Source organism: Sciurus carolinensis, chromosome 8 (assembly GCF_902686445.1).
Source record: "Sciurus carolinensis chromosome 8, mSciCar1.2, whole genome shotgun sequence".
Lineage (NCBI taxonomy): Eukaryota > Metazoa > Chordata > Mammalia > Rodentia > Sciuridae > Sciurus > Sciurus carolinensis.
Genome location: NC_062220.1, coordinates 58,639,170 through 58,655,280, shown reverse-complemented (window position 1 = coordinate 58,655,280; position 16,111 = coordinate 58,639,170). Strand labels below are relative to the sequence as shown.

The 16,111-nt window shown below is 32.6% G+C and overlaps 1 protein-coding gene across 1 annotated transcript in view; it reads right to left on the bottom strand.

The window, feature by feature from the left end:
* Positions 1-1,587: 1,587 nt before the first annotated feature.
* Positions 1,588-16,111, bottom strand: part of Pclo (piccolo presynaptic cytomatrix protein) — a 423,596-nt gene continuing 409,072 nt past the window's right edge. Inside the window, exons 23-25 of the mRNA XM_047560916.1 lie at positions 7,501-7,635; positions 6,956-7,101; positions 1,588-6,257 (exon numbers count right to left, since the gene is read on the bottom strand). Coding sequence (XP_047416872.1) covers positions 6,117-6,257; positions 6,956-7,101; positions 7,501-7,635 — 422 coding nt within the window. The 3' untranslated portion in view covers positions 1,588-6,116. The remainder of the gene's footprint in view (positions 6,258-6,955; positions 7,102-7,500; positions 7,636-16,111) is intronic.

Below are 16,111 nucleotides of genomic sequence, written 5' to 3'. Positions count from 1 at the left end.
CTCTGAGAAATAACAATCCTTTAATTTAAACATTTATTAGGTGCCTACTCTATTGCAGACACAATGTTAGGAAATGAGTTTATAATAATTAGAAAAATAAATATGGTTCCTTTACTCCTGAAATTTATAATCTCGCATTAGTTAGCTAATCACCCAAAATTAATAAATTCAATGTATACTAAGTGCTTTCTTTGAAATGCTTACAACAGCAGATTTGAGTAGCCATTTAAGTCAGTATTTGAACCATTCAAAAGCTCTAATCAAATGACATTGAGTTCCTTGAATTTCACAAGTAGAACCAAAAAATAAACTAATAAAATAATTAAATTTTCCAGCTTGACAGAATAAAGTCTGTCTGCACAACACAAACTTTTCACCACTAAAAGCAGAAATGTCATCTGAACATCCCAGGGTCAGTATGAACTGGTTAAAATAGCACATAGCAAAGGAAAGAAAATTGGTCAATTTTGCTAATAATCAGCTGTTGTCTGAGGTTCAGCTCTTTTTTCAAATATTCAGGTACCATTCTGAGTGTACTGGAGAAAACGGTAATCTGTTTTTCAAACTGTGAAGGCTAGAGACTCTTAAATATGTCTAGAAATATTTTACTTGCATAATTTTTCATTGATAAATGAAAGGTAGAATCAGATATTATCCCTCATGAATCATTTAAAACATAAAAATGTATGGCAAGTTATACAATCTGATCCCAATACCTTATAAATCCTTCTTTAAGTGTCATCACCATTGTAAACTACGCTTGGAAAGGTCTCAACATTTCTAAAATAAATAATACATTTTCACCATAGCTTTGGCTCTTATTCTTTTAGCTCAACTAGTCAACTTTTTAGTTACCGTCTGACTTGACTCAGAGTCCCCTGTAATTTTTCAGATTGTCCAAGAACAACTAGTCTTTCTATCCTCTTATTTCAGTTTTAAATGTGTTTCTATTTCCTAGTTCTTTGGTCTTTCCCTTTATTTCCTTTTTTAAGTATTATATATTTGATGGTCAAGCAATTTAAAATCAAATCATCCTGTGCCCTGAACTCTTTTGGACTTTGGTTTCTTTTCTCTCTCTTTCTGTCTTATCCATCTGGTAAGACCCATTCTAAATAAAACTTATCACATTCTATTTCTGATCTGATGTAGACTCCAAATCCACGGTGCGGAATGTCAAAGATGGCACCAGGCAGATTGATGTCACTGTATATTGTCACTAAGCTCAAAGGGGTCCCCAACATGCACAGCATCTTTCTCTTCCTGGCTACTTGTTCTCCACTCTACCCCTAGACTGTTTTAAACTTCCTTTACTTCCTTCAAATACTCAATCATGATTAGCTTCCTTTCCACTTTAAGCAGATAACTTCATTCCTTATTCCACTGAGAAAATTGTAGCCATCAGAAGAACTTTCTTTGAACATCTTCGTAAGTGATCTAAAATCTGTCTACATCTTTCTAATCATCTTCTTTTCTCTTTCTTTTTGTTTCATTAGAGTAGTACTTTTAAACTTAGTTTATGCATTGACAATGTTTAAAAATGTGCTTATGCCTGGGGCCAAAATGAACACAAGACATCAAAGTTGATATTTTCAATATTTATTAGTAAGGCTGAGACAACAGCCTTTATACAGCACAATTTACATAAATTATCAAGGTACATCTTGTATACAATCACAAAACCAAGACATATTTTTACATAGAATAAAACTCAAGACAGATTTACAAGCATTTTTTTAAATATAATTCTCATGTATTTTCAGGTCAATTTATACAATCTTTAGCCCAAGAATTTGCGTTTGTTCATTAGATTTTCCAGAGGGATTTGGGTAAACCAAAGGGGGGGGGGAGAAAAAAAGAAAAAAAGGAAGAAAGAAAGAAAGAGAAAAGAACATTAGCAAATCACCAACACAGCATGCAACATAGTCAGAAACAAGACATATCTCCAAGTACTTTGTTTTTTATTTTGAAATTGATTTTATTAGGTTTTAAATTTTTTCAGACAAGAAATCGTTTTAACATCAGATGTGTTGTTAGGATATTAGCACACACATTAATCAGTAGTGGGAGCACCTGAGCACATCACCGAACAAATATTTCGACACAGTCAAATAATAATCATATTCACATGCTGAATGCCAAAAAATGAATATTTCAACTTTGTCTATTATACCAAATGTATAGCTATGTACAGGGTAACGAATTAAGAAAATGCTCTCAATCTACCTATCAGATAAGAGATTTGATTAAATGATTTTGGTATAATGGGTAACTTTAATAATAACAACATGGGACATACAGAAAACATCAGTGTGTCTTATTCAATGGGAATCTGTTTCACTCTTTCATTCTTATACCAAAGGCAAGAAATTATTAAAGTAACAGCTCATAATTATTCATTGAGCTACGTCTCATTTTCATTTCAATCTCAAAAAGAGGGGAAGTCACTTCTGTCACACATATATTTATAAACACAGAGTAATTGGCTGATTTTGGAATATTAGACATTCTAGCAATGAAAATAAGTTTTTAAAAATATTGTTAGTTATGATTTAAATAATAAAGTAAAAAAATACTATAAACATCTTCATGATTTCTTAATGAAATGAAGCATTGATCAAATAATTCCTAATATTTTGGGCACAATATAATATACAATTTATTTTACTTCACATCACCACCACTAGTATCACTATGCTACCACCACCATCGTCACAACCCTTTCTATAATAAGAATCAATATCAGCTGGTTACCAGCTATAATAATCCCACAATATGACTATTTTAATGTGTGTGTGATTCATAAAATTAATCTTACTGATATGCTGAAAATATGCATTTAATTAGTGTGATTTATTAGAATATGGGCAATATTAAGGAATAAAGACAATTGCTAACCCTTCATCTTGGATATTATTCTTTTGAACTGAAATGGTAAACAAAGAGTTCATAGTCACAGAAAATTTCCCTAATCTTTAGTAAAAACAGGGAAAACACCAACTTCTTGCTAATAGTGTTATTTGTGTCTGTAACGACGATTTTAGAGTCCCTATCTTTTGTAAAAATTCACTCTGTGCTTTTCCTCTACAGCTTAACATTTCTTTAGGACCAAATTTAAAATAATATACTACTTTAGTCTTTGATGACTCAATGAAATAGTGGAAAAATTGTGATGCTTTTCAAGGTATAGGTGTTGTAATTGAACTAATCACATATTAATTAGAGATTACAAACTGTTGCTATAGGATTTAAAAAAAGTTAATTCCAATAAAATTAAAGAAAATAAAAAGTGTAAAATCATGTGCTGTGATCTATACAAAAAAGTAAAAAATACCAAGAGCCCTATATGCAATTAAAAAAGAAATAGTTTAGTTGTAAGAAGGGTAATCAATATCATTCAGAAGAAATGCATTCATATAAGGATCAGTGTTGCATAGAATAATTCCAGTACAACCTAGGAGTTTGGTCAGCTGCAAACTTGGCACACTGGCAGGATCTTATGCTCTCTGAAGGGGAATGCTGGTGCATGAAAAGAAGCCCTGTCATTAACCCTCTTGATTGACTAAGCCTTATCACTAGTTTATTGGAATAGAGGGGCACCTAGAATAGAAAGGCTCTTATTCTTTCAGGTTAAATAGCTATCAAGGGATGTCTTTGTTTCAGTTGGCCCTCCATTTTTATTATTCCAAAAGAAATTGCAACTGCAATGAAGTAAGCTAACTGGTCATACAACCTCTCATGCATACCTCTGGATGCAAGCAGCTGCAGAAGAGTACCAAGGTGAGTCAGGGTTTCCTTTTAAGAGCAAACAGCAGAGTCTTTTTTATGTCAGAAGGAGATCTTCCTGGACCCTTTTCTTCCCCAATTATGACTGATGATTACAGGCTTCCCCAAGTGCTAGCTTCTGCTGGAAATATCCATGGCAACTATCAGCAGATCTAGTAGTCCCTAAAAATAAAATCCTAGCAATATCATTTTTTTGATGATTTACTTCCTCAATGCTCACTCTAGAGCAACATCGGTGGTAAATGACATTGCACTGTCAAAGGACAGGCGATTAAAAAATAGAAGAAAAGTGATGGTTATGTTAGTTTGGGGAAAAGTGAATTTGTATATCTTTATGAATATAATAAAGTATACAGCCTGGGATATATATTACAAATTCTTTAGTTGAGTTTTACATTATTCTCTAATTGAAAGTATTTTCTCTCTAAAAATGAGAAAATTTAACATCCAACCAACTTTTTGGTGCTCATTTCCTCTAATTTACCCACTAGAATCTAACTTGAAATAGCAGCTTTTAAGTTCAAAATGCTCTGAGAAGCAATTTAATTTGTTTTGGTCGGGGTATGGAAATAGGATAAGATCAGTATAATTCATTTAATTTAGTATAATAAAACTTACAAATCACTTTTAATTAATTCATCTTTTTTCAAGTTAAATAATAAAAATTTATATTTTAAATAAAAAATGAGTTTTGGAGCAAATTTACGACTTTTATCCATGCCAATGCTTATCATTGGTATGGAGGATGTTTCCCACATACAAGATTTGAAAACTAAAAAGCAACATAACAATTATTCTTCACTTCTGTGGAAATGTGCTTTCATCTTTCATAGATCTCTTGATTGAATCATCCCAACATCCCATGAGGAAGGCTAGGAACATATCATTATTTTTACCTACAATTAAAGAAAAACTGGGTAAAATTGAGTTTAAGTGACATTTGCAAAGTGACATGTACAAGGTCAGTAGTAGAATCAAGGCGGAAGTTAGGGTTCTAATCTCAGTTGAGTGCGTTTTCTACAATTCCACCTTACTTCCTTTATCAATGTGGTGGGTTAATGGGGAAGAGGATGTTTCATTTTAATAACTTAAACCTTGGTTGTTTCACCCTATATTATTAAAATAGCTCAAAGTATGTTTTAATCTCAAATGTTGACTTTTCACATTTTCCTCACATTGATGAACTTGATCACTGTGATATTGTCACTAACAGAGGAAAAGAGTACTAGAGAGAACTTGAGTTTGATGTGAGGGTTATCATTGTACAATCAGTTAATGACTTCATGAAAAAAACATTGTGGATAAGCAAGAAATTATACCAATTTAACTAATCAATGTTACCAGATTAATATGATTTGTTTGCCAGAGGAAGAATTTTCTGTCTCTGACAATATGTTACTCAAGAGAAAGGAAAATGCAGGATAATACATTTATTTTCAATACCACAAAGAACAAGTGATCATGCTTCCTAGGACATACCAATTTAATCTAGGCCCTTTGTTATGTAGATGGAAATGCTTTGGCTTAATGGTAAATCATGGAGATTTTAATGTTTTCAACCAGAGTTCCAATATTTTGTGGGTCAACATTCTTCTTTATTAACCATTCATGGTTTTATTTCTAGATAAATGTAATTTCATTTCTACCTAGTATTATCTTCACTCTATATTATTTCAAATTGTATTGAAACAAATGTGCTTTTACCACATGGATTCCAAAAGTAGTGTTGTATACCCTTGTAACATTTAGACACAGGGAAAAACTGTATGATATGGTCTAAAAGCCAGGATTTCTATATCTTCTGCTCTGTCTTCCCTATGATCACAGTCACCTTATGTCCAGTTCTTTACATATATTATAGACGTATCTTATATCAGGATCTCAAAACAGAAAGTTGCCTGAGAACACTAAGAAGAGGCTTTTTGACAACTGAGATTCATTATATCAGTTCTTTCAACCAATGTTTCTTTGCATAAAGATTTTCATTTGTGCTGCATTTGGAAGCCACATTAATCTTTGAGCCTGTCTTTAGCTACAGCTCACTCTGCCCAAAGATTTTTGCCTTAAGTATCCAAAATTTCTCTCACAGTTTATCTTCATAGTCATGGGAAATCCAAGGTCTGGAGCTCTATTTTTGTGAGTTGGTTATCAACGTGTAAACTTTCTCATGTGTCTTTTTCTGTGTTCCACAGCAATAAATTTACAAGGCTTTAATGTATGCTTGTTCCCACCTCATGTTTGCCTCTGAAAATAGCTCAGTACAATAGTATCTGACTACAGTGTTGATTTGAGGCTATGTAGATCCATTCTATACCCTGAGCAGACGCTTTTCTTCAATGTGGTTGAGTAGGACTGACCAAAAGTTTGTGCCAGTTGACTATTCTTTTTCTGAGATCCACTTTGTCAAGCCAGATACAGGCTTCACCAATCAAAGTCTTTTTCATAAACTTCCCTCCATTGGAGAAAAGTAGAATCTATATAAAAAAAAAAAGAGATAGTCAAAATTACATAATTATCCAGGATCACCAGTAAAAGCACTATATTTATATTTTTTAAAAATGTGGAGTATGGTGATGGATGTAGGGAAATGATGAGGGAGCTTTGACATGGAGGGAAAATATGAGCATGGATTGGAGGCTTAGCCTGATTTGAAGAGATTCTGGAGTAACTGGAGTATGAGAGCATGGGAAAGTATACAAGGAGTTAAGACTAAATCAATACAACTAAAACTCACTTTGAAGGACTGAATGACTGAAGAGAACGCACTTTAATGCAACCCAACCAGTGTTTTTAAAAGATAACTCAGGTAACAGTGTGATACAATGAATTGAAGGAGTAAGACAACAGTGACAATTTGACCATATAAACTACCAAAATAATGTGAATAACAAAGATGGGAGACAAAAAGGATTAATGGCAGTGACATGGGAAGTATGTGAAATCTATGTAAATTAACAGAACGGAGAGAGTAGAAAAGACTTGGCAGATGACTGGATGAAGTGAGAGGGTTATAGAAGTATAAATAGCTCTTGGGGAGATACTTCTAAAGAGTTATTTTCTCAAGTGTCATATAGTACTGAAAAGTGAATAAATATTGAAAAATCAAATAGAAAATAAATAAATACAATACATATGAAATTTTAAAAATAGTGACTATGTACTACAGAGTTACCTGAAGAGAATGTCCAGCGGGACTTAGGCTGAATCTAAAAGTTTCATTAAATGAAGGCTCTCGATCATGTCTACATACTCTTGTTTTTTTCTTGATCACCTTTTTTTGGGTAGAGATGTTCATGACATATATTTTCACATATAAATCTGAAAATAAGATTCCATCCCAGTAAGTGTACATTTATCATATGATTTTCTATTGAAAGAACTATAATTGCATGCTGAGAGTTCTACCTATGTTTTACACAAAGGTAGTAAATGGTGCACAATGTGTTTCAGACAACATTAAGTGATTAAAAAACCCAACTTCTTATCAACTTGGATTTGTTTTCTTGTTGTTTAATAAACATAATGCTCTAATTTGTGTGTTGAAGAATCTAGTCGAAAACTAGGAACAAACTGACCCATCTAGCAGAAATTTTTTTGTTCATATTTTTTGATATATTCAGTATACTGATCACATTTGAATGAGCATTTACCATAACATTTAAGACATACCCCAAATAAATTTCCAGATATATTGATCATTGTCATAAAACTACTTACCTGGTAAATGATCAGGAGACTTAAATTTGTAGGTAATATTTCTGCATTGGAGAATTTCAACTATCAGTTGTTCACCATCCGTCTTCATTTCCTTTTTCAATGCAATTTTGATTTCTCCCATTACCTGAGTTTTAACTGAAAGAATTTAATAAAAAGCTGAGGAACATATAGTGCTGTTTATTAAATATTAGTTCAATCATTCATTCATGCATTCATTTATTGAATACTAATCAAATGTAAACACCTTATTGTATCTTTGGATGTCCAGAAGAATAAAATACAGTCCAAACTCTTTAGGAAAAAATAATCCCATCAAGAGATGGATAAATTGTACAGTTACTTATAACAAAGTATGTTAAAAATAATGATGGGCTAGTAATAAGGGAGGTATGAGGACTTATAAGTTGATGTGTTACTCAGATATAGATTTGTAAGAAAAAGAGTAACAGATGAGACTGTAGGAAGAACAACATATATAATAGAATTCTAATATAATTTATAGAAAATATTAAGTCATGTGAAATTCAAGAAGTTGCTTGCCAACAATTGCTTATTACCAGGCTTGCTCAAGAACATTCACTAAAACAACTAAACATGATTGTATATTATTTCTACTACTTCTGCTTCCTTAGTTTAAAAAATAGCTAGCAAGACTATGTAATAATAAAATTGTATAAGGCAAGATATAATGATTGATGTAAATAGGAATAAATGCATTTCCTTCCAGTGTGCTGTGCTGGGTCTTACATGCTGGAAGAAGCCATTCATACTAGAACCAATCCTTTATTCCTCCACTCATTCTTTATGAATTCATATATTCATTCATGGACTCATGTGCCAACAAGTATTTTATTTTCCATGCTACTCTGTGCTGAGCATTCTACTACAGAGAAAGAACACAAGGGTGATCCAAAACATGCCTGGTTATTGGTTTCATGATTTTGTCATCTACTGTGAGACAAATACTAATTAGATTTTTCCATGATAAATGTATAATTATAAAGAAATGAAAGGTTCTGAAGTACAAGAGAGTATGTAACAAAGGAACACTTGCCTAGGAAGTACCACTTGAGCTGAAACCAGAAGGATGAGAAAGAATTACCCAGGTGAGATGGATGGGGAAGGGCATTCTACAGAGAAGAAATGGTGTGTTCACAAATGGGTATGTTATATGGGAAACGAAGGCCCATGTGATAGTAAAATATTTTTAACTGAGGTCGTTAGTGACTTGGTTTTTATCTTTAGAACACAGAAATCTATTGACGGTCTCTAAGCATACCTGTCAATAATTGGTTCTCAAGTACTTTGGTCTCAGGATTTATTTATACTCTTAAAAAATTTGAGGCTCCTCAGAGAAATTCATTTATGTGGATTATAGCTGTTGACATTAGAAAACTTAAATTTCTAACTTTATGTTAAAAAGGTAAACATTTAAAATATTTACTAATTCAGTTAAAATGAAAATAATGTATCTATAAATGTTTTAGTGAAAATTAAATTTTATAAAATAAAAAATAATGATGTTTTTTCAAATTTCATAAATGCTTGACTGAATAGAGGACAGATGGATTCTTATGCTTGTTTCTACATTAAATCCAGAGCAATATGGTATTTTAGTAGGAGTATATATGAAATCCATTCTCACACAGATGTATAGTTAGAAAGGGGAGGAATATTTTACTGACCTTTCCAGACAATTGTGGATATTCTTTGATAGAACATTAAAAGTTTTATAAGAGGTGGTTTCTTAAGATGAGGGGCAGTGAGAAATTTGAAGTCAAATCAATGAGCTTTCTATACTGTTATTTTAAAATCCATCATTTCACATTCCACTTTGAACAGATCTGATTTTTTGTTTTGGTTTTTGGGACCTTGCACATGCAATCTAAGTGTTCTATCACCAAGTTTTATATCCCTAGCACTTTTTATTTCTTATTTTGAGACAGGGCCTTGTTAAGTTGCCCAGGTTGACCTGGAACTTGCAATTCTCCTCCCTCAGCCTTTGTGAGTAGCTGGGATTAGAGGTGTGTGTTACCATGCCCAGTTGAACAAATCTTTTGACTCTGCCTAAGATGACAATAAATATATCACTCTAATTTATGGGTTGAAAAATATTAGGTTAAAAACTAGGAAAATGTGTTCCATATGGTATAAATAGATTACTTTTTTCCATATTTCACAATATATTATATGTATAGAACAAATTTTAGTTAACATTTTTGTTTGGTTAATAAAGCAAAGCCCAACTTTATGCTGTATACAAAACCAAAAATCTGCTTTTGTTCTAAACAGTCCAAAATGCAGAAATTGGTACATATATTAGCCATATTCAGATCAAATTTGAGTAAACAAGAAGAAAAACTCTGTATAAAGCCAAAAATTTAGAAATCATAATGAAGGTACAACAATTATAAATGTCTCTGAATCATTTGTGTAGTTATATAAACGAAAGTACAAAATAAGAGGGTATGGGAGATTTAAGGAGGAATAAAGAGAATAATAATAGAAAACTTTAATGCATGATTGGTAATACAAGGCAGGCCAAGGGGACTAAAATAATTAGACATAAAATTGAGACTTCAAAACCAATAAAGTAAATATAATGGATCTATCTCGAACACTACACCCAGATAATAGAGAAAACAATGTTTTCTCAATCTGTATGGAATATTCACAAAGATTGATAATATATTATGTTACAAAAATCAATAAGTTGTATAAAACTGAGCTATTTCAAAAATTCTTTCATCATACATACAAAAACAATTCTTGATGAATGAGGAAATACTATGAGAAAATAGTAAGTTCTGCAAAATTAATGATGATTAAAAAACTGCAGCAGAATCTGAGCAAAGTAATGATCAGATGAAAATCATTATATTCCAATCTCACTTGAAATAATGATCAGAAGAAAATACATGTACATTAATATTTTATCAGTAAAAATAAAAAAATAATTGGTTTAAATTCCAACTACAAAAACTAGAAAAAGAACAACAAAGAAAAACAAAGGAACATATAAGGAAGAAAATAATAAAGTTCTATAATGAAATTAATGAAGTAAAGAATATAAAACAGTAGGTAAATTAATAAATCAAAATTCTGACACTTGGAAAAATATTAACAAAACAGAAAAACTCGTAGTGAACTGGTAAAAAACAGTTAAGGATATGCAGCCCTTAACTATGGCAGCACTCTCCTTTCAATGATTTTGGTGTAAAAAGTTGACCTTACTCTAATGCTAATTTGCTGACATTCTGTTTGCACATTCTTGACAGATAGGAAACTACAAATTATCATCTAATATATTTATTAGAACTTACAGGTAAGAATCCAGTTCTGTTTACTTAACTATTTTAAATAAAACTTAACAAGCCCATTCCAATGATCTGTTCTTTTGAAAAGGACCTTCACAGGAATATAAAGTCCCTGAAATAAAAATAAAAAAATTGGACAGATATTAGAATCTCTTTCTTTCAATATCTAGAGAAATCAGGGAGGAAAAAAGAAGACAAAGAAAGCACAAGGCCCTGGGTTCAATCCCCAGCACTGCCAAAAAAAAAAAAAATAAATAAAAAAGACAAAGAAAAAGTAAAAATTTAGGGAAGTGTTAACCAGTAGCAACCAAACAAAGAATAAGTTATATTCTTATTCTCCTGCCAGAAGACCTAAAAACTGGTGTTTAGGAGCAGAAAGCTGATTCCAGTACAGCTTAGCAGCATTCCTGAACAAACCATATATCACAGGAGTTTGCCAGGAAAATAGAATGAGTTGACAAAACCCTGAGAATTATCACTAAATCCTTCATTACTGAGAAGTGGATGAACAGTGAGCACAGCCAGTCGAGGAAAAGTCAAGCCAGCCTGGGAAGCCAGGAGGTCGGCCGTCTATGCACATCACAAGGAAGTTATGAGAGGTTCAGTAGATTAAAACAAAACAAAACAAAACATACGCCAGGCAGGGATCCCTTCCACTGGTCCTCCAAGATGAATCAGAGGACTGTGCAAATCTTAGAGTGTCTTTTTTATTAGGATTAAGACATTCCTGGGTTCACTCTAGTGAACATAGGCAAAAATTATTCAATCAAATTCCAAAAAGGGAACAAAACCTAGTCAATAATACATGTAAATGTATCCATCAGGTAACAGTAGCTCTTTGCTCTAAAAGCATATAAAAGTAGATAAAAGTATCCCTTATCTCTCAAACCACACCTGGAATGGAGGGAAAAAGAGGATTCTTACAGAAAGGGAGGAAGTCAAGGAAGTATCATTCCCAAAATTTGGAACCAATAGATCTTGTAGACAAAACTGACCACACTAATAAGCATGAGAATATTTTTTTTCTGGGAGAAATTCATTTTTATAGGTCATAGTCTACTTACACGCCTAAAATCCCAACACACCCACCATGTGAAATTTGTTGTTGCTTCCTACCTTCTCACTCAGGGAGAAAGGTGGATTAAAAACTTGCTAAAGTTCCCAAGTCATCACATTGCCTGTTTCTTTCTTGGGAGTCTAACTTCACATGCTTCACAGTGTGACACCTGCGAAATTTTTTGATGAGTTGCTCTCAGGTCAAAGATTTTTCTAGCTTGCACTTTCATATATCTACCAAAGGAAGAGGCCGTGCTCATTGGAATTGCCTCAAAGCTGTGGATTGTACCAATGGTGATTCATCAAAACTATCATATCTTTTTGTTCTTACATGGTCTGGAAGCCTCTGTCTTTTGAGGCAGATGACTGGGTGGAGACAGAAACCTCTGTGACCATGTTTTCACAGGGTGGGCAGCAGCTCCTGATCTGCCCAAAACTGTATCACACACACAGAGGATGTGTGCTGATATTTTAGAATAAAGAGCAAATGCAGTAGAAAAATGCTTCAACCAATTTCCAGGCCTTTTGGTATCCTAAACCTTAGGCTTCTTTGGTGGTATTAAAAGAATAGAATTTAAAAGCTGGAAGAAAAGATTTTGTATGTTTTCAACACGCACACAATAAATGTTTAAGGAGATAGAAATGTTTAACCTGCTTTGAATACTACACAACAGGCACAAGTATCAATAAACCACCTACACCACCTGGTACCCTAGAAACATATATACTTTTTACGTGTCAATTTTCAGAAAATAATAAATTAATTCTACTCTAAAGTGGGTATTTTTTCCTTCAGGGTGGAACAAATCTGGAAATTAAGACTAGAAAGAAAGAGAAAAGGAAGGAAAGGTTGAGGAAATACTTGAGAAATGACAAAAAAAATGATGATGTAAAAATGTGGATTATAAAGTTAATTATGCAACCAATCTCATTTTAAAAGTATTAATGAATTAGAAACATCAGGGAATGAAAATGGACAATACAAAATGAATATTACTGTCACAGAGGAAAGGCTTAAGATAATATAAAGAAAAACAGAGAATAACAAGTTAGGAAACTATGATAGACATGTACATGAACAGAATAATTAGATTCAATATAAAGAGTTTCTCAGAAAATTAAATTCAAGAGAATATAAAGTAACATAAAAAATATAGAAGTATTTCTAGAAGTATTTCTTCAAAATAATAGAAAAGTAGATCTGTGGATAGAAAGAGCACCTCATATACCGGAAATGTGGATAAGTTGATATATTGACATAGCCAATATAATGTTATACTTCACAGATATAGAAAATATTCTTAAAAGATCCATCAGGAAAAGATCACATTGGTATATAAAAGAAACATTTTGAAATATGTATGACAGTATGAGTATTAATAGGATAACGCGACTATTTGAGAACATAAAGCAAGGAGTGACAGAAAGAAGGAATAAAGAAGAAAGGAGGAAAAGCAGGGAAGAAAACCTGAAGATGAAATCCAGACAAGCAATCAAATAATGGAAGAGGGTATTGGAAGAAAGTGGAAGAAAACTGATCTCCTTACATTGTTTAATTTTTTAATTAAAATTTTTTTTTTAGTTTTGAGGCACCTTCATTTTATTTAATTATATGTGGTGTTGAGAATCAAACCCAGTGCATCACACATGATAGGCAAGCGCTGTGCCAGTGGGCCACAACCCCAGCCCCTCTCCTTATGTTTTAAAGTAGACAATCAATAGAATTTAAAATTGAAATATTGCATTAAAAATCATAAACTCTCAATGTTCAAATTTTTAATTTTGTTTCTTAAGTAGTGAAATTTCTCTTGAACTAATATGGATAAAACATTAACTTTAACACATTCTTTTATCTTTACTTTGATATATTCTCTTTGTTAAATTAAAAAACAAAATAGTCATTTTTTGACAAAGAGCATAAAAATTTAATTCCATTTTTGTTAAAATATTTTTTTAGTTGTCAATGGACCTTTATTTTAATTATTTATTTTTATACAGTGCTGAGTATTGAACCCAGGGCCTCACACATGCCAGGCAAGTGCTCTACCACTAAGCCACAACCCCAACCCCTTAATTCCATTTTAACAAAATTGAGTCCTACTATCTCTTTCACTAACTGAAGTGTTCCAACTAATATAATTGTCAATTTGTCTTATTTTTTATTTTCCACAGTTTCTCTTTTTCACTTTCTCATCAAGATACACAATGGTTTTCCCACTTTTTTCTCTTTTCCTTCCCTTCCCTTCCCTTTTTTCTTTTCATGGTGTTGGTGATGAAACCCAGGACCTTTCAGAAGCTAGACAAGTGTGAGGGACACCCCAGCCCCCACGTTTTTCTCAGAAGAAAAGTTTACATTTACTTTATCTTTAGAAATGATGAATATGTTGTTATGGTTTGGATGTGAGGTGTCCCCCAAAAACTCACATGTGAGACAATGCAGGAAGGTTCAGAGGAGAAATGATTGGGTGGTAAAAGTCCTAACCCAATCAGTGAATTAATCCCAGATGGGATTAATTGAAGTAGTAGGGTGTGACTGGAGGAGGTGGGAATTGGGGCGTGGCTATGGGGTATATATTTTGTATCTGGAGAGTGGAGTCCACCCCCTACCCACTCCCACTCTCTCTCTCTGCTTCCTGATGATGCAAGCTGCTTTCCTCTGCCACACTCTTCTGCCATGATGTTCTGCCTCACCTCACCTTGAGGAATGGAGCCAGCCTTCTATGACCTAAGACCTCTAAAACCGTGACCCCTCAAATCAACCTTTCCTCCTCTATAATTGTGCTGGTCAGATCATTTATTCACAGCAGCAAAATAGCTGACTAAAACATATGTCCTATCTACATGCCTACATTTATAGAAATATTTCTGTAATATATATTTTGGGGAAATATACTTTAAAGAAACATTAAAATTAGCAAAATAATCATCTCACAAAACGAAATAAGATAGGTATAATTTCTGTTTTACAGAGGAGTAAATAGTGACTTAGGTATTTAAAGTAACTTGCCATGTTGTTAAATGAGTCAAGCAGAACTTTAATCTAGATCTTCTGATTTTAAGTCCAGGGTTTCATTCTCTCATGAGCACCTTTCATTTTGTATGAAAGAGATCATTCAAAAATTGACTCATGTGTGGGAATATTCATTTTGAAGGATTTTTTAAAACAATATCAGAATGAGAACATTTCCAGAGCTGAATTTTCTGCTGTATCTTAGCCACATCCTGGACATTAGCAAAGAACGTAGCCAGCAACTGTCTACATTCTTTAGACAATGGAAAAGTCTTCCAGAAGTTATTGTCTATAAGCAGACATTAGGTCAATTGTGAAGATGAACAACAAAAACAACAATAAAACTTTTTGAAGGACTCTGGTACTTGAGATCCTATATGTTTAAACATGCAAACACATGATCTATAAATATTTCTTTTTTATTACTTTATTGGAATCTAACACTTGACATCATGTAAATTGAGTTTTATTATCTCAGAATTCTACTGCATCTTCAAGCAACTTTTTCCAGTGCAAATTTTAGGCAAATTTATCTTTAAAAGGCAATGTTATATTAACTGAAAATGAGTAAAATGTGGAAAATAAAAGAAGGAAAGAATAGCACTTGGTAAAAGGAAAGTCTGTGTAAGGAAAAAAATAGAGTGTGAATAAAATTCTCATCAACAGATTTCTTTGCATTTGCAAATTTCCATTAATATATACTACATACCCCTGAGCAGATCAGTGATACTAGCTAATGAAGTCTAAATTGGTGTTATATAAGATGTATATTTAGCCCTGACAGTCTTTCACCTCATAATTGTCACCTAGCTCCTACTGTTCATTCCAAAACTAAGAAAAGTCTAATGAAGAATTAAGATGTACTTAAAGAAAACAAACAAGAAATTCTGACTTTTAACCCTATGAGAAGACAGGCAAGTCACTAAATCTCTGTGGTTTGTGTTTCCTGCTATGTAAAATGAAAATGTGTAATAAGATTATTTACTTCTCTCAGCTCTATTGAATAATATTTTGGACATTTTCTAAATAAAATAAAATAGCTTATATCCGGCCCTCCAATAACTAAACATCTCTGAATAATTTTTTCTGTTTGTTAAACCTGTCATTACGGAAATTATTATTAATGTTCTAATACCTGTCATAGCCAAAGTAGTGTTGCATATTCCCTCATACATAGTCTTATGATCCTCCCTTTCATTGTTTCTACTCTATCAGTTTCATATATATG